The sequence below is a fragment of the Python bivittatus genome, unplaced genomic scaffold (genome assembly GCF_059951505.1).
Source record: "Python bivittatus isolate LINGU-HERP-01145 unplaced genomic scaffold, Pbiv_v1 ctg000020_np1212, whole genome shotgun sequence".
Lineage (NCBI taxonomy): Eukaryota > Metazoa > Chordata > Lepidosauria > Squamata > Pythonidae > Python > Python bivittatus.
Genome location: NW_028277030.1, coordinates 57,029,035 through 57,056,167, shown reverse-complemented (window position 1 = coordinate 57,056,167; position 27,133 = coordinate 57,029,035). Strand labels below are relative to the sequence as shown.

General features: G+C 37.7%; 1 protein-coding gene across 5 annotated transcripts in view; it reads left to right on the top strand.

Moving 5' to 3' along the window:
* Nucleotides 1–4,882: 4,882 nt before the first annotated feature.
* HACE1 (HECT domain and ankyrin repeat containing E3 ubiquitin protein ligase 1) overlaps nucleotides 4,883–27,133 on the top strand; it is a 50,980-nt gene continuing 28,729 nt past the window's right edge. Inside the window, exons 1-12 of one of the 5 annotated variants that reach the window (XM_007426347.4) lie at nucleotides 4,883–5,133; nucleotides 7,773–7,827; nucleotides 10,105–10,194; nucleotides 11,475–11,579; nucleotides 14,289–14,364; nucleotides 16,319–16,450; nucleotides 19,333–19,415; nucleotides 19,924–20,020; nucleotides 20,685–20,786; nucleotides 21,818–21,924; nucleotides 22,492–22,642; nucleotides 26,445–26,782. In XM_007426347.4, coding sequence (XP_007426409.1) covers nucleotides 5,058–5,133; nucleotides 7,773–7,827; nucleotides 10,105–10,194; nucleotides 11,475–11,579; nucleotides 14,289–14,364; nucleotides 16,319–16,450; nucleotides 19,333–19,415; nucleotides 19,924–20,020; nucleotides 20,685–20,786; nucleotides 21,818–21,924; nucleotides 22,492–22,642; nucleotides 26,445–26,782 — 1,412 coding nt within the window. In that variant the 5' untranslated portion in view covers nucleotides 4,883–5,057. The remainder of the gene's footprint in view (nucleotides 5,134–7,772; nucleotides 7,828–10,104; nucleotides 10,195–11,474; nucleotides 11,580–14,288; nucleotides 14,365–16,318; nucleotides 16,451–19,332; nucleotides 19,416–19,923; nucleotides 20,021–20,684; nucleotides 20,787–21,817; nucleotides 21,925–22,491; nucleotides 22,643–26,444; nucleotides 26,783–27,133) is intronic. The other 4 variants (XM_025165501.2, XM_088138833.1, XM_088138842.1 and 1 more) reach the window with 4 other exon arrangements.

Here is a 27,133-nt window from a genome sequence, read left to right as displayed (position 1 = left end):
GTGATTCTTCCAGCCTGGCATTTCTCATGATGTACTCTGCATATAGGTTAAATAAGCAGGGTGACAGTATACAGCCTTGTCGTACTCCTTTCCCTATTTTGAACCAATCGGTTGTTCCGTGACTGGTTCTAACTGTTGCTTCTTGGCCCGCATACAGATTTCTCAGGAGACAGGTAAGATAGTCTGGTACCCCCATCTCTTTAAGAATTTGCCACAGTTTGTTGTGATTCACACAATTGAAGGCTTTTGCATAGTCAATGAAGCAGAAGTAGATGTTTTTCTGGAACTCTCGTGCTTTCTCCATGATCCAGCGAATGTTGGCGATTTGATCTCTAGTTCCTCTGCCTCTTCGAAACCCAGCTTGTACATCTGGTAGTTCTTGGTTCACGTACTGCTGAAGCCTAGCTTGTAGGATTTTGAGCATAACCTTGCTAGCATGTGAAATGAGTGCAATTGTGCGATAGTTTGAGCATTCTTTGGCATTGCCCTTCTTTGGAATTGGAACGAAAACTGACCTTTTCCAATCCCGTGGCCACTGTTGCGTTTTCCAAACTTGCTGGCATATTGAGTGCAGCACTTTAACAGCATCATCTTTTAGTATTTTAAATAACTCAGCTGGAATACTGTCATCTCCACTAGCTTTGTTGTTAGCAATGCTTCCTAAGGCCCACTTGACTTCACTCTCTAGGATATCTGGCTCAAGGTCAGTGACCACACCAGCATGGACATCAGGGACATTAAGAACTTTCTTGTATAGTTCTTCTGTGTATTCTTGCCACCTCTTCTTAATCTCTTCTGCTTCTGTTAGGTCCCTGCCTTTTTTGTCCTTTATCATGCCCATCTTTGCACTAAACGTTCCTTTGATATCTCCAATTTTCTTGAAGAGATCTCTAGTCTTCCCCATTCTATTGTTTTCCTCAATTTCTTTGCATTGTTCATTTAAGAAGGCCTTCTTATCTCTCCTTGCTATTCTCTGGAAATCTGCATTCAGTTGCTTATATCTTTCCCTTTCACCCTTGCTTTTCGCATTCCTTCTTTCCACAGCTATTTGTAATGCCTCATCAGACAGCCATTTTGCTTTCTTGCATTTCTTTTTCCTTGGGATGGTTTTAGTTGCTGCCTCCTGTACGATGTTACAGACCTCCATCCATAGTTCTTCAGGCACTCTGTCTACCAAATCTAATCCTCTAAATCTATTCATCACCTTCACTGTGTACTCACAAAGAATATGATCTAAGTCATACCTGAGTGGTCTAGTGGTTTTCCCTACATTCTTCAATTTAAGCCTAAATTTTGCAGTAAGAAGCTCATGATCTGAGCCACAGTCAGCTCCTGGTCTTGTTTTTGCTTTCTGTATAGAGGTTCTCCATCTTTGACTGCAAACTATATAATCAATCTGGTTTCGGTATTGACCATCTGGTGATATTCATGTGTAGAGTCGTCTCTTGTGTTGTTGGAAAAGAGTGTTTGCTATGACTAGCTTGTTCTCTTGACAGAATTCTATTAGCCTTTGCCCTGCTTCATTTTGTGCTCCAAGGCCAAACTTGCCTGTTATTCCGATTACTCCTTGACTTCCTACTTTAGCATTCCAATCCCCTATGATGAAAAGGACATCTTTTTTTGGTGCTAGTTCTAGAAGGTGTTGTAGGTCTTCATAGAACCGGTCAACTTCAGCTTCTTCAGCATCAGTGGTTGGGGCATAGACTTGGATTACTGTGATGTTGAATGGTTTGCCTTGGATACGCACTGAGATCATTCTGTCGTTTTTGAGATTGTACCCCATTACTGCCTTTCCCACTCTCTTATTGACTATGAGTGCAACTCCATTTCTTCTAAGGGTTTCTTGCCCACAGTAGTAGATATAATGGTCACCTGAATTAAATTCTCCCATTCCCGTCCATTTCAATTCGCTGATTCCCAAGATGTCGACGTTCAATCTTGTCATCTCATGTTTGACCACATCCAGCTTGCCTTGGTTCATAGATCTTACATTCCAGGTACCTATACAATATTGTTCTTTACAGCATCGGACCTTCTTTTCACTTCCAGATACATCCACAGCTGAACGTCCTTTCGGCTTTGGCCCAGCCGCTTCACTCTTTCTGGAGCTACTTGGAAATGCCCTCCACTCTTCCCCAGTAGCATATTGGACACCTTCCGACCTGAGGGGCTCATCTTCTGGTGTCATATCTTTTAGCCTTTTAACATTGTCCATGGGGTTTTCTTGGCAAGGATACTGGAGTGGGTTGCCATTTCCTTCTCCAGTGGACCACATTTTGTCAGAACTCTCTGTCATGACCTGTCCGTCTTAGGTGGCCCTGCACGGTATAGCTCATGGCTTCACTGAGTTACACAAGCCCCTTCGCCATGACAAGGCAGTGATCCATGAAGGGGTTAATTTTTATTAACTCAAGCTAATCTTAAAGTCTCCTATAAAGTGGGTTCATTGTTCCCAAGAGTGCTTGGAAATAAGTCTCTACTGTATGTAGAAAAATTACCTGCTAGTACACACAGTGTAGAGCACTGCAGCCCTGCATTCCAACTTGACTTTATATCTACATAATACATGTACCAGGGCTCCTTTCATGGTGTGCTTTGTTATAAAATCAGGAGGGTATGTTCTGGCTCCTAGATAAGATAGTCTTAAATAACAAAAGCAAAGAAAATATTTTAGAATGAATTTGCAAATGATATTCTATTGCATGAAAAGGTGCTAAAATGATAATAGAACTAGAGCAGCTTCTTTTTGAGAAAAAATGTAATATTTGGGGATTTTTATCTTAGATAAATAGAGAATAAGGGGACACGTTTACAATGTAGATACTGAAGTGGTGGATAGCTTCTACCTTTTGGGATTGGCTATCAACAGTAAAAGAACCAGCAGGCAAGAAATATACCACTTGGTAGGGAAGCAACAAAGGCCTTGGAAAAGATATTGAGATGCTGTGACATGTCTACATGTACAAAGATCAGAATTGTGCAAGCAATGGCTTTGTCTGTGACTTCTATGGAAGTGAAATTTGGACTATGAATAAGCAGGATAGAAAGAGAATTGACACGTGAACTTTGATGTTGGAGAAGTCTCTTGAGAATGCCACGGATAGTCAAGAAAACAAACGAATGGATCATCAAACAAATCAACCCAGAATTCTCAATCAAAGCACAAATGACCAGGCAAAATTTAGCCTACTTCTCACACATTTTTGAAGACCCAGCTCTCTGGAGAAGGCTCTACTGCTGGGAAAGGTGGAAGGAAGGAAAAGAAAGGTACAGCCAGCAGTGAGGTGGATGGACTTAATTACAACAGTGATGCACTGTTGGAAGACCTGAAAGACCTGGTTAGAGATGGTCATAGAGAAAATCAATGCAGACGGTTGCTAAGAGTCAACACCAGCTTGATGGCACGTGATCAACCTTTTTCTCCCAAAGTATTAGAATCAGCAATAATCTGATCAAGCTAATGGGGGAAAAGTCAGCATAGGTTGAAAAAAGTATTTCTACAGTCACCACATCCTTAAATTATGCAGTTCGCTGCCATCAGCTGGCTTTATACATGTGCTAAATCATAATGTGGCTTGTCTGGCTTTGGCTCACCATGTTGTGTGAGCTTAATCATGGCTTAGCACAGTGTGTGAACCTGGTCAATGTGCCTTACTAGTAATATCAAGGAAAAATGAACAAGGAGTTTAATGACCTGCATGTACATGAACGCATGAATGTGGAAACACACACACACATACACAAATAAACATTCAATAAACAAATATGACTGAAGGCAAATTAATTACAGGGTGTAGGCATGTACATATAATACTTGAAAAAAATCTGTACATTCTTAACAAAGAAGCCTCAGACTCAGTGTGAAATGCCATGTTTAATTCTTACGGGTAAAACATGGTAGCATGAAATACATGACAGGGGAAGTAGACTATCATGTCTCTGGTTTCATGCAAAAAGGGCAGTTAGCATATTATTTATAATCAATTGTTTTCAAAAAGAAAAACTGCAAGGTGTACCTTGGAGATAAGAAAACTCTAACATTCTCTTGTTTTACTACTGAAATGGCTGACATACAAAATAGTGATCAAATGCTGAGCATCTCCCTTGTCATAGTGGTGTTGCAGAATACCACTAGGGTGATCTTGCCTAAGGCCAAGTGCTCGGATCACGTGACTGGTATTGTGCAGGTAGTATTGTCTTTCACACAGTTTTTTAATCCACTTCAAAACGTTGATTGTTTTTTAAAGCCCTAAATGACTTGTATTGCCTAGATTCATCAGGCTAAGTCCTTATGTGATTTGCATAGTTTTGGCATAGGTGTGCCACATTTACAGATTTATTTAATTGATTTGTAAGCCACCTCAAATCACCATAGTCACTCTAGGTAGCCTATGTACTTGGCTACAAAAATCTGGAACACCACTAGGTGATAGTAAAGCGATACCAAAACTCTTAACTCTGGGTCTGGTAACTCTAGCAGAGAATATTGCATAAATCCAGCTGTCATTGTACCACGGTTTAGAACTGTGTTTTTCAAACTTGACAACTTTAAGATGTGCGGACTTCAACTCCCAGAATGCTGGCTGGGGAATTCTAGGAGTTGAAGTCCACACATTTTACAGTTGCCAAGTTTGAAAAACACTGGTTTAGTATATTGTGCAATTATGATTCCTTCAGTAAAGGATTGTTTCTGTAGGATCATTTGGATCACTCCTCCGATATATGTCATGACGCACTATATGTGGAATGCCCTACCCAAGAGTTTAGCGGTAGGGACGAATTAAGGGCGGAAGCTGTCCTCAAGCCTCGGGCTTATCTGAGCATGCGCCTCTCCCATCTAGTTTGACTAAGCTCTCTAGCGTTCCAGCGCTAGGAATTTGGCGCATGCGTATTGTGAAGACTCAGCGTTCGCGTTCCAGGAACCGGAGCGTGGATGTGTTTAGCCGCCCCGGCGCCGCTGGCCATGGGCTGAGCTTTGTGGGGTCCCGGGTTGCGGTGTGGCCGGCCGGGCGTAAGGCGGCCGCAGTGACGGCGCTGGAGGAGGCCTGGCTCCGAGGATGGAGAGAGCCATGGAGCAGCTGAACCGTCTCACCAGGTCCCTGCGTCGTGCCCGCACCATCGAGCTGCCGGAGGGTAAGAGCTCGCGCACCGTGGACGGTGGGTGCGGGGTTGGTCCGCTTGCCCGAAGAGCCGCGGCTTGCAGGTCAGGGATCGCAGGAAGTAGGAAGGAGGAAAGAGGAAAAAAGTCTCAGGTTCTCTGGGCGGGGGGCGCGGAGATCTGGGAGGAAAAGTGCTTACTTCTAAAACTAGAGGCGCCTCGTTAAACCTAAGTGTTGCGGAAAGCTTTTTGGAAGTGGAAGGTTTGAAGCCTTTTCTTTCTTTGCCTCCATTTACTAGCCAAATGTCTTAGGAATTTGCTCCCAGCCAGCGAAGGTCAGAACAAAGTGTGCTGAAGTTGGGAATCTGTGTCAAAGAATGGATGAGTTGGAAAGGGTCTTCTGGGTTATGTAGTCCAGCATTTGGCTTGGAGCAGGAATCTACTAATCATCCCAGGCAGTGGCCAGCTAGGCCCCCTTGGAAAACCTCAAGCCAGGAGAAATCAATTGCTCTTTTAAGTAGCTATTATTGACTTAATTTTCAGAACATTTCTGATATGAAGCCTGAACGTTTCTTCAAATTTCACCCTCTTCCTCTTTGTCCTGCTGTGGATTTCCACAGAGAATAGTTTTGCCCGTTTTTGCAAGTTGTTGTTGTTGTTGTTTAGTCGTTAAGTCGTGTCCGACTCTTCGTGACCCCATGAACCATATTGCGCCAGGCCTTCCTGTCCTTCACTGCCTCCCTGAGTTTGCTCAGTTTCATGCTCATTGCTTCAGTGATGCTATCTAACCATCTCATCCTCTGCCGTCCTCTTCTCCTTTTGCCTTCAATCTTTCCCAGCATCAGGGTCTTCTCCAAAGAGATCTCTCTTCGCATTAGGTGACCAAAATATCTGAGCTTGAGCTTCATTATCGATCCTTCCAATGAGCAATCAGGGTTGATTTCCTTTAAGATTGACTGGTTTGACCTCCTAGCAGTCCAGGGGACTCTCAAGAGTCTTCTCCAGCACCACAGTTCAAAGGCATCAATTCTTCGGCGCTCGGCCTTTTTTATGGTCCAGCTCTCACAGCCATACAAGTTTTTGCAAGTGACAGCTTTTAAATATTTGTAAAGCACTAGCATGCTATTCCTTAGGTTTTTTTGCAAATTAAAAGAGGTTGCTGGGAGTGGTCATCCATCAGTTTGTAGTGAGTGTTATCAATATGCTGATGACCCTTAGTTACACACATTGCCACTCTGGGCCAAGCCTGAGATGTTGTGGAAATGCTGAATCAGTTTCTAGAGCCTGTGAAGATCTGATTGGGGTGAAACAGGATCAGATTCAAGTCAACCAAGACAGGCTTGCTATTGGGCAGTAAACGTGCTCTTGGACAGCAGAAAAAGGTAATTCAGCAACGTTGGTCCTGGTACTGAACATGGTTGAGCTTCTCCTGAAGGAGGTGGCTTGTGACTTGGACTCTTGGCTGCTGCTCAAGCAGAGGTGGAAACTCTGGCCAGGATGCCCTTTGTCTGTGCTCCATTTATGCCCTCACTTTGACCAAGAGGCCCTGGCCATGGTAACTCAAGTCCCGATCACTATTCAGTTGGACTACTGTCATGAACTTCGCAGAGGGCTCGGAAGCTGCAGCTGGTACAAATATGGTGGCTAGATTGTGGGCAGGACAATCTCATCTGTGTAGAATTACACCAGTGTTGAAGTTGCTGCATTGGTTAGCAGTAGGCTCCTGGGCCCAATTGAAAGTACCGGTCATTATCTTTAAAACCTTTAATGGGGCAGTACTGAGATATAGCAGGGAACACTTTACCAGAATTTTATATATTTTTGTTTATATTTATTCCAAGCAATTCTCAGTGGTTCATATTAGGAAAATCAAATGAACATATACAGCAGATAATTGCAAATAGAAAATAAAATATAAAAGCAACAGTACCATAAGCAGTATGATGACTGCATCATTCCCCAAATGCCCTCTGGAATAACTCGATATTAAATTATTTCGGAAGGTCAGCAGCAAGTAGGCTAGCCTGCCCTTAAAAAGTGCAGGGGACATAGCTGAAAATTGGCTGCAAACCTCTCCCCCTTTTCTCCCAGGCCCAGAGAGCCATCAACAGGTTTCAATGTGGTCTAGATTGTTCAGTTTATTATTATTTTTTCTGCATTTACTAGTCATTTTAACTTGAAATTTACATCCTCACTCTGTGAGATTTCCATTTTAAAATAACTCTTTAAAAAGAGCTATTCCTTACCAAGGAACAATTTCATTATTACTGTACTATCTATGCTCAGATTATTTGTGTTGATAAATAGCTGCAGCACATTTATTTCTTCTTTTTCTTAATGCTATAAACTTATCCATTGTTTCTTTGGATATATTTGGAGATGGGGATGCTGTTTACTTGCTGAGTGAAGTAGTTTCAAATGTATTAATGCTACTTAAAGGATTCCCTAGTATCTAATGGGATGGAAGCTCTTCTTGTCTGAAAAGTAATGAAGGATGTGCAAATATCCTTTATATGCAGTACTGATTGACATATATATTTACTGACTGTAGCAGGGAAACTTCAGTATATCTCTACAGACAAAACTTTGTTGATGCTTCTACAATGTTGTCAAAGCAGTAAGGTTACTTTATGCTTCAGATTGTATTATAGTTATAATTTTATTTTCTACACAGATAGTGAAACTGCTGTTTACACTTTAATGCCAATGGTAATGGCTGATCAACACAGGTGAGTCTTCATAATTAGCTTTGTGAAAAAAACTGTTAAGGCTTTGCATATTGGATCCCAAGAAGGATCATTTTTAATATTATAATGTGAGGTGCAGCATTTGTTTCTATATTTGTTTGATTTCATATGAAGCTTAGTTTTTGTTTTTAAAATTATGAAATGTTCCATCCTAATCATGATAGATTTGACAAAAGTGATAGCCTTTGAATGTTTCTTGCTTGGGATCCAGAAAGACAATTAATTGAACTATTTTGATATTATTGTTGACATGTTCTTGTTCTTCATAATCTTGTCTAAGATTATTAATGTCTTCCATCCTACAGCTGATCTCTTTACTTTTCTAGTACACTGTCCATCTTTGTATATTCTCAAACCCAAGAAAACAAAACTGTCTGCCATCTTCACCTTTCTGTGAACTACAAATTCACTAAGCATACTTCTTGACATGACCTTTGTCTTCTTAACATCAATCCATTTCCAATTTGTTCTTTCCTAGTGAGTTCTTCTAAGTCTTGTTTACTTTTAAGTGGACAATAGTGCCATCTGCATATCCAAATCTGATAATATTTTGGTCTCCTATTTGATTCCAGCTATCATCTTTTCCAGTTCTTCCATTCTTACAATATTTTCACTGTATAGATTACACAGGTATGGGATCAATATGCATCCTTGTCTTACTTCCTTCACTGTTCTGAACCATTCTCTTTCTTCAAAGTAAGTTCTTACAGTAGTGTCCTGTTCATTGTTCTTCTGAGGAATCTCTTTATGCCAGAATGTTCTACACCACTGTTTCCCAACCTTGGCTAGCTCCAGGTATGTAGATTTCAAACCCCAGAATTCCACACCCAGCATGGCCATTGATGATACTTCTGAGAATTGAAGTTCACATACCTGGAAGTTACTAAATTTGGGAAACACTCCTCTGCAAAATGGGCTTGCTATAATTAGTAAAACGAGATTTAACCTTCCGATATTATCTTGCTAGCTCCCTCTTTTATTAGCTGTCTGATACCTGTATGGCTGCCTTTTCTAAAACTTGCCTGTTCATTTGGCATTTTTCTTTCCATGCATGGCTTTGTTCTTTTTTAATATCTTCAGCAAAACCTTGCTTGTATGAAAAACTGTTTCAGTGGTTCAGTAATTTGTACATTCTCTTGCATGTGTTTTTTCAGTGTAGGTTTATTGACTAATCTTTGCCAATTTTAGGGCAATTTCTTTTGTCAATTTTGGGGCAAGTCTTGTTCTGTATTTGTTGATATAGAATAGTAGTACTTCAAGTGTCTCTTCTGAAGTTTTAAATAGTTCAGTAGGTATTTCAGCTGTATCTGGTGCTTTCCTCTTGCTAGCTGTACAATGGAATCAATTCCTCAGTATATTCTTTCTCAGCAAATATGCCATCATTCTGCAATCCCCTTTTAAAGGGTTTTAGTAAAACTGTTCTTTCTTCCTTTAATCTTGGTCTTGCTAGATCTCTTTGTGATTATTCTTGAGTATTCCTATAAAATATGTTAAATTTCTTGTGGGTCTTCTGATCTTCTTAAAAGATCTCTTGTTTTTTTCTTTTCTTCTTATATTCTTCCCTTTGTTGATATTCTTGATTGAGAGGTCTCTCTCTGTCCTTTCTTCCTTGCTGTCAAAAATCTGTGTTCAGTTGTCATGCTTTCTTTTTGTGCCATAAACTTTCATCCTGGCTATTATGAAAGCTTATTCTGAAAATGACTTCAATCTTACTTGACATTTTGGGACTTTTTATCCCCTTCATGATATTCCTTATCTCTGCTCATTATTTCTGAGATTCATAGTCACTTCAGTTAAGTATACTGAGTGCGTTCCTTACATTGATCTTATGCTATAACTACATATTCTCCAGGTTATACCTTGTTGGAATGCCTATTTTTCTAAGTTTAACTCATATATTTAATACTAATAATTAATAGTGTGTGTCACAATTTGCTCCTGGAAGTGTTGAGGCTGACTGGATTATAGGGTGGCTGATAATAGTTATGTAGGTGGTAAATTTCACGGCAGTCAACAGGCAGTCAACACCTCTTGACGTTTGTCTTCTACAAAGTGATTAAAGGAACCCTTGGAGATCCTCCTTTTAAATATTCCATTGCTGCAATTACTATTCAGCTGAGTATTCAAATTTAAACTAAGCAGTAAGGTGGGGTTCTTGTTTTCTTGGCATTACAATGATGGGTCATATGCAACAGCCATCTGGTCCCTGTTAAAAGTAGCTGAAAATACAGCTCCCTCACTAACTAAAATATGTCCTAGATCTGTTTCAGAGTTGCTGTCAAATTCAAAATTTGATGTAAATTATGCATTTGGACGTGTGAAGAGGAGCTTGCTTCATATTGCAGCAAAGTAAGACAATCCTCAGAAGGATGTGAAATGTGTTAATAGTATTTATTATATGCTCCATATCTTTGAAAAAGTTATTTTCATTTTTGGTATATATTGATAATTCTTTTATTTGTGTAGTGATATTTTTAAATAATCTTTTTTTTTTTCAAAACAATCATTACTCTTAAAGGAAAAAAAGAAAATTAGGAAAAAATTAAAAATACAAACTAAAAGTAAAAGAATAGTGCCTTTTCCAAAACAGATAAATCATAAAGTTCAGAGAACCATTACTTGACAACTGGAAAAATATCACTTTTCCAATTTCTTAATATAATTCTTCTCCCCAACCCCCCACTCGCTCAGTACAACCACCATTCCTCATAAACAGTCAAATTCCAAAGCTTTGGTATATAATTCAACATTTACATTAACATCTTTAACATTTATATCCTATAAATCTATTAATAAACATTAATACACTATCCCAAAAATATGCTAAATGATCACATGCCCATATAATATGGGTCAGTGAGCCCTCAAATTTTTTGCACCTCCAGCATAGGATATCTGATCTCCATCCTTTCAAATACATTCTTTGGGGAGTCCAGCATACCCTAAATATAATTTTTTGATGAATCAACCTTAATCTCAAATCTGTAGATATCATTTTAACTTTTTTAAGGACAGGAATCCATTGATGTGGCTATAGAAATTCTAGTTCGTTACTACATGTTTGAAATATCCCAGAAATGTCCACTTTAAAAATATTTTTGAGCTTTTGATAGAGATAAGTTATAGGTTTTATTTCTGTCATGGATTCCATCAAGTAACAAAGCAACTCAGGTGCTTTTGAAGCATTGTATATATTAATGATAAAGGGCAGTGATAGTACGTTGAGAAGTCTGTAGGATTTGTCCATTCATTGAAGCAATTTCTGGGTTTGGGCAATAATTTGAAATTCAGAAATTACTTTTGCAGGAGGACAAGTTTTCATGTGATATTCAGTATAATAGACTAATAATTTTTAAAAACAACAACAAAGAATGCTTAATTTAAATACCTGCTAACTTATTTAACATGTTCAGTTTTGCATTGTCTATTTTAGTTATTCTGTAGTAAATAGCTTTTTTTTTTTTAATCCTGGCTGATCATCTTAATTTTCTACTCATTGAAAAAATATTTTGAAAATTAAAGTCATAACTTTCAAATTTTATGTAATATCATTATGCTGTTGCCTTTTTGTGAAAATTATCCATTTCTACTGTTCTTTTGTTCAGATGTTTCTAAATTTTCTCCCATAGTTGTGGGTCAGTTGAATGTCTAATTCTGCTACTAAAGAAGGGTGCAAACCCCAACTACCAGGATATTTCTGGGTGCACTCCACTTCATTTAGCTGCTCGGAATGGGTAAGGTCTAGTAATTGCATTTAGTTTTTTGAATAATAGCTATAACAAAAGTAGCTAAGTATTGTACAGGCTTTGATCTTTTGGTGAGGCTTTTTAAGGGGCCTAGCAGAATCTTTGTTGAAATATAGTGAGGCTATGCATTAGTCAAAGTTGAGAATTGTTCAAGCTGCAGAATAATACTTCTAAGAAGCTGTATTTTTGTCATCTTCTGGATGTGATAGATGCAAATATTGCCAAAGACAATATTTGCGATGTAAAGGTATGCATACAAAATGCATATTTTGTGATGTAAAGGTATGCATACAAAATGATGTTCATGTTAAATCTAAGAAAATTGACAACCTGCGTTAAAAATGTTCAAATAATATAGAGTTGTTTCTAAGCTTTAGTTTTAATTCAATATAATTTCATTCTTTTTTTCAGAATTAGGAATATGCTTATAGGGTATGTTTAAATAAAGTCAAGTTTATAATAATATGTTTAGCTTAGTGTTCCATTTTCAGTCCTACTGAACTGAGAACATGGATTTAATATTACCAAGTAATATTTTATAATTTTTTAAAAAAAATTCTACGATAGTTCTAGTCTATGCTTCCATTTAAAAAATATGAGTTACAATTCCCCTAAGACACAATGATCTTTGGAGTCTGCACTTTCAGCTAAACATTCCTGGGCTCAGGCAATTAATGGCCAGAATAAACAGACAGATAAAAGTGTAAGGGAAAAGATACATCTGAGAAGGACATCTCTTTGAAAAATTCCACTCAGTAAGTAGAGGCAGTACCAAGTAGATGGATCAGTTGTCTTCTTTCTCTGTGTGTTAGTTTCCTACACTTTTTCCATAGAACTGGTCACCGAGCAATTCAGTGCATTTGCAAACAGATCTTAGTGTAATTATAATATAATTATATAATTTATGAAGGGCTGTAGCCTGCTCCCCTGATTGTTTGGAGAGCTGCAGGCAGTGCCATGAATGAGTGCTGAAATCACAGGAAGAAGGGTGGAGCAGAGGCTTTTCAGCCCGTTCTTTCTTTTCCTAGGTTTGGTGAAACGTTGTCATTTCTGTCCTTAAGAACGCTCAAAATGTCCGGAGTGGCCTGAAGTGCCACCAAACATGGCAGCAAAATGATCAAATATCTGTAACTTGATTTGGGCATATTTTGGGGGTGGGGGGTTGTAGTACAGGTGATTTGCCTCCCAGAGGCCTCCTCCTCTCTTTTCCGATCTTATTTATTTAGAAAGTGGACAGACACAAACTGGTCATAATTGATACTTTATTTTGTCAATATGATCTCAGGGGTGCTGCATGCAGCCCACTCTGATGTAAGTTTTAGGCTTGGCTCATCTTTAAAAAGAAAACGAAAGAGAAGTACAGTTCTGTCCATGAAGTATACATCATAAGATGTTGCCTAATACAGAATGCTATGTGTAGACCTAATGACTTTACTGATTTTTTTCTATTCAAAAAAATTATGTGACTTGGGTTCCACAGGTACAGATCATTACATGTGTGGAGTGGAGGAATATTTGCGTGCTACATCATACAGAGGGGATTTCCAACTTTAAGGACCCCTTTTATTGGACATGTGGGACCTAAAGAAGTCATTTTATAATATTATTATACAAAGTTTATATCACTGCATTGTTCTTCCAGTCCCAGGAATTGTGTGTCATAGCCAATGTTGGCCAGTTTCCTTCATGATTTGACCAGTGCCTGAGGGTTTGGGAATTATCAAGGTAGCGTGTATGAGGTGTCCAATGGCACGATTGTTTATAGCTGGGCTATTGTAAGTTGTTCCAAATTTAGGCAATCTAAATTCTAAGTCTTTGTGGTATTCTCCTTAGTGCCCCAATAACAATTGTTTACCACTGTTGGCTTCTTCCAAAATTTTGTGATCTCTATTTGCAAATCTCCATATTTTGTCATCTTTTCCAATTCCTTGTCTTCAACAAGGATTGAAAATGACAGTTATGTCTGATGTGTCATGGTCAAGGTATCAGTCTGGATTTTAAAATCCCATAAAATTTTTGCTCTGTCATTTTCGATGATGTTATCAGTGATTTCACATTTCCAGTAATTCTTATTGACTATGAATCAATACTTACATAAATGCCAGTGTGATATCTTCCCAACCTGATCATACTTTTTTTTTTGGTAAACCAGTTATGATATTGTCAATCGTTTTATCCTTATCTCAGTATAGTCAGCATTTACTATCCAAACTGGTTTTTTCTATTTTTGCCTTGATGACATTTGTGTGCAGTGGTTGCTCTTGGGCAGCAAATAGCATTCCTTCTGCTTCCTTTTTAAATGTACCATTCATAAGCCGCTGCCATGTTCTGATGTTGTCTGGTTTTCCCTCAGGACCTTTCCAAAATGTCCATGGAATGCTTTGGTTTTCCAATTTTCTAATCTGATTTCAAACTATTATTTTGTAGAGTCATAGTTCAATTTTATTTTCACAAACAGACCTTTTTTCAGAGCTTCTTTCAATAAAGTTTCTTCACTTGCCTTGATGTAATCATTAAGCCCTTGCTTTTTCCTCCTCTTTATTGAATACTAATACTAATAGTTACTGCATTTTGTTATATAAATTATAAACCCCCTAGTGTCCAGCTGGATTGAGGTGGTATATAAATTAATAAATAAATAAAAGAAAAAAAAGTTATTGGACATATCACTGATATTTAATTTACTTTTCTATGCAGCCAGAAAAAATGTATGAGCAAGCTACTGGAATATAGTGCTGATGTCAACATTTGTAATAATGAAGGTCTGACAGCAGTAAGTGCTATAATTTTATTCCTGTCATCCTACAGTTAAATAAAGATCAGCCTCCTTGTTTCATTGCTTACCCTTTTTTCCACTAATGATCTTCAGAATTTAATAAAAAGTATGCATTTTGTATTCTGCAAAATATTGTACTCACTGATTCTAGATTCCGATAATACTATTTGTTAACGCTGTATTATACAGTATGTAATCCTATTAATACATATTGGATTTTACTATTAAAAACAGTTGTGTTATGGTTTAAGAAATATTTGATCTGTTTATGGTTTGTGTTAACATCAAAATATGCAATAATATCTTAGTACATCTGAAGAATATATTTTTACACAAAAACTTGAATCACTGTTCTTAAAATCCACCTCCTCTTGCTTTTCAGTTTGCAGCATATGTAAGTTGAAATACGTTGTGATTTTAGCGAGAACATTAGTTGGTCAAGATGATACACCTATTCTGTATCCATTTGTTTTTTCCTTTCTTCATCAATTTCTATCATTGTACAATAAGGTTAGGAGTTAGCATATTAAAAGGTAGTTAGGGAATGAGACAGATGTGTTAACCATAACATAATGATGAACTTTAGAAGAAAAATTGTTTAATTCCTTTGGCTGAAATGTGTGGTATAGACTAACAGGAAAGCAAGTTTGGGAGTTGTAAGTGATGATTCTATGGAAAACCATAATTCCAAAAGCAAATTCAATTTTAGGTATTACTGACAAAGGGATTAAGATTGAAACAGCCAATACTACAGTGGTTGGAAATACTGTATGAGTTTATAACTGAGACTAAGTTCCAGTGAACTTGGTGAAGCTTAGCTCTGATATATATAATTGATCATCAGAAATGCTGTACAGTATTTTCATGTGCTCTTGTGGAGATAGTGTACAGGTAGTTTCGGGTTACGATGGCAACTGGGACTGATGTCACTGCTTAGCGACGACAGTCCCAGTTGCCATTGTAACCCCAAGATGCGTGGGTCATTAAATGGACAGTGGTGGGGTCCCAGGTAAGGAACATGGGGTTGCCATGGGGGGTGGGGCAGGCTGGGAAGGCCTGGCGCAGGCTGCATGCAAGTTGGGGGAGGCCATGGAACAGAGGGTATGGTGTCAAGCAAGCACAGGAAGGCCAGGGCATGGATGGTGCTGCGCTGTGTGCACGCAGAGAGGCTAGGGGGATTTACAGAATGACCTGCAACCTTCCCTGCTAGCTTCCCCATTGGCTTTGCTTGTGGGAAGCTGACAGGGAAGGGTGCAAATGGCGATCACATGACCGTGGGGTGCTGCAACTGTTGTAAATGTGAACGGTTGCCAAGCACACGAATCATGATCGTGTGACTGTGTGGGTAGTGCAGTCCGCTGGAACTTTGAGGACCAGTCATAAATACCACTCATTCACTGTTCTTAAAATCCACCTCCTCTTGCTTTGCAGCTTGGAGCATATGCTCATTCAGAGCTGTTGCAACTTTGAATGGTTGCTGAAGAAGTGGTCGTTAACCAAGGACTACCTGTAGTTGCTTAGATTATGATCACTGTGGAAGAGAACTTCAAATGGAGATTTAAAAGTAATTAGATATTACAAAATAGAGGTTGAATTGATTAATGGGTCAAGTAGTTTGGGCTGGCTATTAGATGGTGAAAGATTATGGTGCGAACCATTTATCACTGGAAGAGTTCAGTGAGAGACTTGTGGGATTGGCTTTTGACTGAAAGAAGTAGGACTCAGAGTTTGGATAGGAAAACTGAGGTCCTTTAAAATTTGCAGTTTTGTTTGTTTCTGTTGAAGGAACAGAAAAATGTGTTACCTGGTTTTATATACTTTTCTGAAATTTCCAAGTTACTGGAGTTCTTAAGTATTCTGTACCCATGAACATTAGGCTGTTATTTGAAATGCATGTGAGAGACCTCTCAGTCTCCTTGCTGAATTTGTGTTCTGTTACTTTTTGACCCAGATCCATTGGCTTGCTGTTAATGGACGAACAGAACTGCTTCATGATCTTGTACAGCATGTTGCCAACGTAGATGTTGAAGATGCGATGGGGCAGACAGCACTTCACGTGGCTTGCCAGAATGGCCATAAGACAGTAGGTTGAGGAACATAGCTTGACCTTGAATGCTCTGGCTTTAGCAGTAATCAAACTGTAAGCATTTTATATGCAAGAACCCCAATCCCAGAAAATCCCAAGATTATTTATGTATTTATTGACTCTCAGCGATAATATTGTTAAGAAATAACTGCTGATTTTGAAAATGATGGGCCCTTCAGTTCTGCTTAATTTTAAACTCTAAGACCTTTTAGACACTTAGCTGCTTCAGTCAGGTTTTAGGCTGGGTCATAATAGCATTGCTTGCATTTGTGGATGATTTGTGATGCAGCTGCATCCATCCATCCATCCATCCATCCATCCATCCATCCATCCATCCATCCATCCATCCATCCATCCATCCATCCATCCTGGTCCCCCTTGATCTCCCAGTGGCTTTTAGTACCATTGACCATGGCATCCTTTTGGACCAGCTGTGGGGAATAAGCGTGGGAGGCACAGTCTTGCAGTGGTTCTCCTTCTTTCTCAATAGCCAGTTCTAGGCTGTGGGGAATGGTATGAGTGTGAAGCACCTGTTTTTTGAAGTGCCATAGGTCTTGACACTTTCACGTCTGTTTAATATCTGTGAGGGGCCTCCAGGGCAGGTCAACTGTTGTTTTGAAGTCAGGTATTAGTATGTGAAAGATACTCACTTATATATTTCAACTCTTGGCAGGCCGAGTGATGCTGTCAAGGTCTTGCCTTGGTGCCTGGAGGCTGTTAGGGTATGGATGGGGAGGAAGAGGCCCAGGGTCAGCTCTAGCAAGACTGAGTAATAGTGAGTGCTTCAACTTCCCAATTCTGGGACTTTCCATCCTTGATCCTGACTGGGGTGGCACCCCCTCCATTTGGTTCTAATACACAATCACAATCTGGGAGTCTTCCTGGACTCTGAGCTCCTGCTTGAGGAGCAGGTGGAAGCTATGGCCAGGAAGGCCTTTGTACCAGGCTCTCTCACAGTCACTCATGCCTTAATTACTTTGGAAATGGACTGTTGCAATGTGCACTCTGTGGAGCTGCCCTTGAAGACCACTCAGAGACTAGATGGTTTGGAGTACAGTGGCATAAGCAGTGATGGGCAGGCCTTGCTATATCCATGTAATACCTCTGCTTTGTGAGCTGCACTGGTTATCAATAAGCTTCCAGGTACAATGCAAGGTTAGATATTACTTATAAAGCCCTACATGGCATAGGGTCTATTTAGCTGAGGGACTGCCTGCCTCTTCAGTATCTACCCAGTTTGTATCAACGTTGGCTTGCTTTGGGTCCTGTCTGTTAAGCAATGTCAGCTATTGGCCTTTAAGGACTCAGGAAGTGAGCCTTCTCAGTTGTAGGACCTGCTTTTACCCAACCCTCCTAGAGTGTTGTTTGGCCTCTACCCTCCCCACCTTCAAGAGAGCTCTAAAAACATGACTACATGACTCTTCCCTCAGGACTTGGGTTAGGGGTCCCTGATGAACTTTTCTAGGTTGCAAGTGATGTGGGTTTTTTTTTTCTTCATTGTTCCTTTGGGGCAATTTTGCTTTTTTATATCATGATTTCTTTTTCTGTTTTTAATTTTGTGAAGCTTCCCACAGTCATTTTTAGAGTTGGGTGGCCTAAAAATTGGACAGTAAAATAAATAAAATAAAATAAAATAATAAAATAAAATAGCATCTAGTGTGTCAAACACAACAGCATAATCAGAAACATATCAAAATACTACAAAATAGGAGTAATTTGATTTTTAAAAGATATAAAACAGGGCCTACTATTTGGAAAAAGACCTTGAAACAAAGCTTAATAGTGGCTCTGATTTTTCTAGCAGCCCTAATGGAATATATAAGGGCTGTATTATGACTCCATAAAAAATAGTATTAAAAATTATATTTGATATGATTTTCAATATTTTCTTAGTACTTTTACAGAGAAAGAGGGAATACTAAATAATATATGCATTATTTTGTAATAATAATCTGTCACATATTATTCTTTAGAATTCTTGCTATGCCTATAGCTTACAAATAAGATCATTGGTTTGATGTTCAAAGTTTGTGCATTTATTGCCTGTTTTTTATAAAAAAGTATGACAATAAATATATATTAAAAGGCTTGAAAATAAATAATTTCTAGTTCATTTTTATTCTTTCTGCTTAAAAAAAATGCGGGCCCTAGGCAGTGTGCCTAATGGAGGCCTTTCCCAGGCTTTTTAATTTTTAACAATACAAACAATTTGTATTGTGTTAGATTTTGACCACCTTGCTGCTGCCTAGTTTATGTGGTGTTTTCATTTTGATTTTTTTAAAAAATTATTGTATATGTTTGTACTGTATTCAGATTGCATCTTCTGCTGTTTTATTGTAAATTTTATTTATTTATGTATTTATTAAATTGCAGAGAGCTTCAACTATTGGGCACCTCAACAATTTTAATAAATAAATATATAATTCAATAATCATATTTAATATTTTGTACCAATGTTACTCATTTGAAATCCGGTATATTGTATTAATAAGGAATATGTCATGTACATGTCCTTCTTACCTTCAGTTAAAACATTCTATTTATAGATATACTTATTTACCATGGGCCTAATTCATTGGGAGGGTATTACTTAATTCTCAGTAATTTGACTGTTTTCTCAGTTTGAATGAAAATTCTAAAATGTAGAGATGAGGTAGGAAAATAAGTTTAATTTTTAATTTTTTTTTCCTGTATGTAAGGGCTCTTTTATTGATGAACATGTTTTTGGTAACATGGAAATATCATCCTGTACATGTCTACGTGCAATGGAAAGAAGTTCCATTGAGTTCAGTGAAGCTGACTCTCAAAGTGAGTGGGTGTAGGATTGAAGCTTAAACCATATTTGTAAATTCATTCAACTTTTTTTTTCTCTCCAAAAGACCGTTCAGTGTCTTTTAGACAGTGGTGCAGATATTAACAGGCCCAATGTTTCAGGAGCAACTCCCCTCTACTTTGCTTGCAGGTATGGCTCATTCTGCAGTTTAAACTATTACATGAAATGTATTCTGTGTTAATCAATCAACTGACAAAGTAGATATAATGTTGGCTTAGCCCCCCCTCCCCATCTGTTCTTAATCAACTTACTCAGCTGTCTTGATCTAACTGCATTCTTGGCCTTAAGAAAGTGTCTTGTGCCAAATTAGACCAATTGTTCACAGTAGGCACATGCAAATAATTCAATGAGAATGTTTTCCTCACAGTTGCCTTTGTGTTTGCTTCATTAAGTATTTGTATGGAATCAATTATGTGATAACGGTAGTATAATTAAGTTCATCTGTGATTTACACAGTAATGCAATGACAGTAGATGTTTTCTTCCAGCCTCTGTGTGAAGGATGTCCTAACCGGTTCTCAGTCAGACCTTAGAACGATGTGTATTATTTATCAAATGTTTTATGAATTGTGGAAGAGAATGGGTGTCAGCAAAGCCTGTATTGATTAGATCTTATCAGCTTTCTATATTTTGTATAGCCACGGTCAAAGAGACACTGCACAGATTCTTCTGATGAGAGGAGCCAAATATTTGCCAGACAAAAATGGAGTCACTCCACTTGATCTTTGTGTACAGGTATAAATTGGTTTCAACTTTACATGGACTGCTTAAATGTACTGTTCATTGCCATTGTAATTATTGATTATGTAAATATGGGTGTCATTTTCCATTTTATGGAGGTGCTGATGGATGATGTAAGACTGATTGCTGTAGAGGTCACCAACGTGGTGCCCACAGGACACAGTTCAGAAGTCACCACCAAAAACATACTAGTAACTGCCAGATATTCAACTAAAATAATATTAAAAATGTTTGAAATTCCATGAGATATTTTGGACATGTTAGCCATTTATATCTAAGTTTTTCATAGGAAAAGGCCCAAATTTATAGTCATTCCTCCCAATAATTTGACTTGAACTGGCATTATGAGGTGGGTACTCTCTCTCACATTGTGCAAAATACATTTTTCTGGGCCTCAGTATTCCTTTCCACAAATGCACCTTTAGTTTAGAATTGGAAAAAAGGATTTTTCAAATTTTGAGATGTGAGCTAGAACACTTTCATGGCAATGAGTTCTGCTGAGTTTTTGAAAAAATGGCCTTGCCTTCCTGGCAATGGGTCCTTTTAAATTTGCACCTGTGTGTGATCATAGCAAATATTTCAGTTCTCTTCAGTATTCAGGAAACAGTTTCTGAAGGTGTCGAATGTCTGCTTACATGAATACACTGTCTTCTTTCAGGGTGGTTATGGAGAGACATGTGAAGTTCTAATACAACATCACCCTAGGCTTTTTCAAACAATTATTCAGATGACACAAAATGAAGATCTTAGAGAAAACATGGTAAATTCAGTCTTCCTCTTTGTGTTGAACTCCAAATTGATGTGTAGGTGCTTTTTTTGTAAGTAAATGTACTTTTTCTTCTATAAAATTCTAAATGAATCATGCTTATAATCAGATTCTATGTATGTTTACCTGGAAAGGCATCAAAATGAAATTTATTCTAATGTAAGTATACATTTTTGTAGTGTTATCCTGATAACCCATAAAAAGTAACCTCCTATAAACCTCAGTGGGGTTTATATCAGTACAGCTATGCATACAGTTATACTTTTAGTAGAACAGCTGTGCTGTTCACAGAACATGTAAAAATAATATGGAAGCAATTGTTCTGATATTGTCAAAGAAACATCCCTTGGTTTCTAACAATTTTATCATCTGGCTGGTTATAAACATCATATTTATGGGGGAGGTATTTGCAGTGTGTCTTTCATGAAAACTTTGGTATTTTGTGATAAAATTGACTGGTCAAATCTAATTCTCCCTAGTTTCAGGCTTGATTTAAATAGGAAAGCTTCTTTGTCCATCTTGGTAGATCACCATACTGGGGAAGACCAAGACAAATAGTCCTGTTTATCACCATGGTTCTTTTTAATTCCCTTAACCATGGTAGGAGTAGGGAACCTTTAGCTCTTCAGATATTGCTAACTACAAATTTCATCAGCCCTAGGAGTATGGTCATTGGTAAGGTTTGTTGTAGTGTCTTTTGTTGCTAGCATTCTCTTTGCTTTGCTGTTTTAAGTGAGTCTAGAAAGCTAACAAGAAGTGAAATCTAAGGTGGCAGATTAGATTAATTTTTTTAAAAAGCTTCAAATTTCACAGGTGTAAAACTGGCTGTGGTACTCTTATTTCTAAAGTCTGGTGTCTTCTTCTGAATACATTTCCTCCAAAGCTATTAATATTATTCATATGGTAACAATTCAGATTCATACTATAAATCTGGTACTAGCCCTTATTAGTGGCAGAAATGGTCAGTCTTGCCTGTGTTAACTAATGTGATAGTAAATCTTAATGACTTTTCTTTTTATATCTAGTTGCGCCAAGTCCTAGAACACTTATCTCAGCAGAATGAGAACCAGTACCTTAAAATATTAACTAGCCTTGCTGAAGTGGCTACTACAAATGGACATAAATTGCTTAGGTAACGTAGTTGTTGTTGCTGCTGCTGCTGCTCCTCCTCTTCTTCCTGGGATGGGATATATAGAACTTATGGACTTATAACTGAACTTATATAGATGTAAAGATAATAGCTAAGCAGCTAGAGTTTCCTGAAGAGAGACAATGGTATTGTTTGCCAGAGAAAACCAAGTAAAGGTAAAATAAGGGGTTGAATATGTAAGTGCTTTAGTGATATTATGTCCATCAGGATAAGCAACCTATGCCATCCAGATGCTTGGATTACAGTTCCACCAATCTTGGAGAATACAAGATACGGATACATAGCTAGCATCATTTGTCCTGTCACTTGCAAAGGGAATACGACATAGCAGCTGATCGGATGGCTTATTATTTAAATCTCTGCCAAAAAGTATAAAGATTGGCAAAATGACGCATCTGTATTTTGGTGTTTGGATATGGTCAACAAATGTAAATGATTGTGGGCCCGTCATTCTTTATTTTATGTCTACTTGAAGTCCTTGCATTGCCACAGTATAATTTTCCTATATATACTTTGTTAAATTAAGCAATTTTATATGTTCTATTTTAGTTTGTCGAGTAATTATGAGGCACAAATGAAGAGTCTGTTGAGAATAGTGAGGATTTTTTGCCATCTCTTTCGTCTTGGCCCATCCACTCCCAGTAATGGAAATGACATGGGCTACAATGGAAATAAAACCCCAAGAAGTCAGGTGTTCAAGGTCAGAACAATAATGCTACTAGACATTAGTAGAAAAATATTTCTTAAAGAGAGGAATTTTTTCAAGCATGTGTATGTTAATCCACATGAGAAAACATTAAATTTGGTTGATATCTACTTAAGTTGGGCCTCCTTGATTTTTCTCTCTCCTTGTAATCACCCTTAACTGTTTTCTATTTATGTCTCTAAAGTTCATCCTATTTAAGATGTTAATACGTTTATGCAGATTGCATATCTTTATTTGATTAGTTTAATTACTTCTACCCAAATTTATCTGGCACAATAGCTGTGCTTTCGGAAACGAGGTTAGAATTCTGTATGTTTTATTATTTCTTTGAAAATTCCTGTGTTGTGTGTGAGACAGTAGATCTGTTAGATATGAAGTCTTGGTGCCAAGACTTAATATTTATTGTTTCTAGTTCATTATATCCCTTTTGCACGATAATCTTCTTCTCATACATATACATGCACTCTTTACTGACCTAAAGGCATGACCACTGTTTCTCCTTTGTGTGATGCTGTGACACTTCTTGCAATTAAGTAATAATTCCACTTATTGTGGCTTTACTGCCTAATAAGTTTTAAATATTTTCTTCCTGAAGTAATGTTTTTTACTCATTACTCTATTATTGTCATGTGATTGTGTTATTGTGTGAGTGAAAAAAGAATGCCAGACTTTGTTCCTTGTTTCATTTATTTCATAAACAAAGTTATCCAACATACAATATACCAGTGTGAAAATGTAATCACTAAATGTAATTCTACAAACAGGCTTCTTACCACTCTTGTCACCTGGGAAACTAGGGAGTGACGGGACCATGGACCACTCCCAAGACTGTGGACCTACTTTTTCAGCAGGAGTAAAGCCCCATCAAGACTGAAACCCCTAGAACTGCTAAGAAAGATCTCTAGGACACCAAAATGGAAAATGTTGATCCAACATCATAGAGAATGCATTGCTGGGTTTTCATTCTTCATGATGATGGAAATTAACATTGTTTTGCAAAACTATTTATTAAATCATCAGTTACAATCCTTTTTTAACAGTATAAAGCCTCAGTTCTTCCTGTACACCTGGTAGAAGTTGAATTTCAGACCGTTTGACTTGCCCGTGTCATACTGATGAATTAATGGCAGAAAGAAACTTTCCTATAAATTACGGCTTTTTTCTGGTCAGCTATTAAAAAACGGTAGCCTTGCATCGCTATTGTCCAGGTTATTCTTGTAGAAGGCTCTACAATAAATAGTTGGCATTTGCATAATATCAGACTATATTTTTTGTTTTTGATATATGCAAAGTGTGATTATCTGACATTGCAATGCCTTTTAAGGGTTAGGAAGAAAAGATGCTGATGCTTTCTGCTGTAGTAGAGATTTAGGTTTTAACTGTTGGGTTTTAGATTATTCTTGTGTTGTTCTTATTTATTTCTTATGCCAATACTACATTAATAACTGATATCCTTCTAAGACCCATAATATTTTGTTTGTCTTTTCAGAGTAGTGATGAAAGTGTGGCTTTAGTTGTCTATCTTGTTTTCCTAGGGAAATGGATTCAGTGTCACTTGCTACATTAATTCCTTATACATATTTCAAAAAGATTTATAGGCTGAGACAGTAGCTAGAGTAAAAAGAAAAATCTATGAAATACTGAAACAATTTTCTATAACTAGCTGCTCATTAACAACTAAGAGCTTCTACACAATTTCTCTGTTAGAGCATTGATTTTTCTAGCTTTCCCTTAACATTTTCTGACTGTAAAGCCAGCTGGAGGAGGTAATTGTTACTCAGCTGTATATTTTATGGGGATTAGAGAGTAAAAACAAAATCTGCAATTTATTTATTTATTACAATATTTAGCCCATGCCAATTTTAACAGACTCTGGAGGAGGTATAACAAAGTCCCAAAAATTGCATTAAAACATTATAAATAATACATATCAGCAATAAAAAACTAACATATTAAAGGCCCATTTCCTTAACCTAAAGGCCAAACACCTGCTGGGACAGTGCTGCTTTGGCCTGTTTTCAGATTGCCTGTAGAAGAGACACCATCCATACTTGTTTCATAAAATGGGGGCCATGCCCTGTGTACCTGACAAGGTGAGGGGGCCTGCAATGGCCCCTCTCTAAATGATGACCAGACTGGCAGATTTGATTTTGGCAAGGGTATACACTAGTCCTGCACTATAAAGGACTTTAAAGGTCATCACCAGCACTTGGAATTGGGCCCAGAATCCTATCAGCAACCAATGCAATGCCTTCAATTTGGGTGTTATTCTTGCTTGATGGGTTTAATCCATCAGGATTCTAGCTGCTGCTTTCCATGGCGTTAATATGAGTGCAAAATAAATTAAGTAGAAGGATTTTATTAAGCCTTTTACATAAAGGCCTTGTAAACCAATTGATACAATGATATTCACACATTTTAATATTTAATTTCTGATAGTATTATGGTATCCATCAGCTGATCAACTTACGACCACAATAGGGACCGGAAAATTAGTTAAGTGGTACGGTGGTTAAGTGACCACACCCAATTTTACAACATTTTTGCAGCAATGTTAAGCAAATCATATGGTCATTTAGTGAGTCATGAGGTTCCCCACTGATTTTGCTTGTTAGAAGCCAGCTGTGAAGGTCGCAAATCATGTGACCCTGGGATGCTGCAACCATTGTAAATACATGCTTGTTGCCAAGTCCCCAAATTCTGATCATGTGACTCTGGGGATGCTGCAGTGGTTGTAAGTGCAAGGACTGGTTGTAAGTCACTTTTTTCAGCGCCGCCATAACTTCCAGTGGTTGCTAAATGAATGGTCGTAAGTCGAGGACTACCTGTAATATCTTCAGTAAGATAGATCCCCTTCTATATAGTTTCCAGATCTGCTCTAAAAGGTTGTGGCAGCCTCCAGATTAGATGAGGGGTACAAAATAGAGGAGAACAAGCAGAATACCATTTATGCGTAACTGGATGTAGTCAAAAGTTTTTAAAATAGCCTACTTTGAAATTTTAACCTGCCATTTTTTATATGAAACCATAATTGTATGGAAACTGTAAAGGCTGTTTTATCTTAATAATCTCAAACCTGTTGCTCTCCAGATGTGTTGGATTTTATCTTTGTGCTAGCTAGATCTGTAGAAAAAGTAAATTGATGGGCAGCAGTTTTGGGAAAACCATTTTAGCTGCTTGATGCTAGGAGCTAAACCTTTGGATGTATACTATAATGCTTATAGTACAAAGCTGTAGTTCTTTGTTCATGTTAATAGTGCTATTTCTTGGCCCCACTCTTTTAATTCTTTTGCATCAGTATAATTTATATATTAAAATGGTTTGGTTTGATGGGAGAATCTGTTTTGCACAATCTGTGATCATAACAATATCCTTCTATAGTACAAAACCTGCTTATCTTAAAACATTATAGTCCCATCCCATTATAGCATGATTTTACAGTACAAAGCTTCATTTACACCTTTGGGAATTACTTCAATCTTTTGTTTAGTGGTTATCACCGTAGTAACTATTGAGAACAAAGTAAGACCAACATGTGGCAAAACTACAGTGCCAGCAATCTTTTGTGTGTGCATACAGTATGTGAGTATGCGTTTTAATAAGGTTATTTTAGTTTTTTAGTTATTTAAGGTTAAGGTTTTAGTTTTTAGTATTTTATTATAGTTGGTTTCTCAACTTGTTTAATTAAAAAAGAAGCAAACAAACATTAGAATTGTAATATCAGTGCTCATATCAGTAAGTGTATATAATAAGCTATTGTACACTCCCCTAAATTTTATCCCCTTATCTTTGATAGCCTTTGGAATTACTCTGGCACTCATTAGATGAATGGCTAGCCCTAATATCAGCAGAATTAATGAAAGACAAAAGGAACTCTACCAACATTACTTCTATCTTGCTGAAGCCGAAAGGACCAAGTCAGCAAGAAGACACCATTCCTATACCTACCTCTGAAGGTGCTTCAGCTGAGAAGAGAATGCTTCCTGCAGAAACAGAGGAGTCTAAAATATATGAAGTTGGTAGCGCCCAGGAAACTTACGTGGATTGCCAGGACGTTATTTCCGTGACAGCAAACCGGCTGAGTGCTGTCATTCAAGCATTTTATATGTGTTGTTCTTGTCAGATGCCTCAGGGGTAAGTTTCAGACTTTTTCATTCCCTTCTCCCAGGTCATTTAAAACTTTGCCATTGTGGAAAAGTGCCGGTGAGAATTTAACCTGTAGATTAAATCTGTGTAGCCTTTATTTTGAAACGGGAGTTTTGAGAGCAGTTATACCCATAAAACAAAAATAGCAACTGAAACATATTATTTTGTTTCAAAATAAGAGTTTGGAATGGCAATAACGTCTACTTAGATCTGTGAAAAGCCCTAAGAATGATTATTCTTAATAAATTGGCATTATTTTCAGTCACAAAGTACATTAAGACTATGTCTTCTAATGCCAAATGTATGTTTCTTTTTAAAAAAATCCAAAAGGTAAAGTAT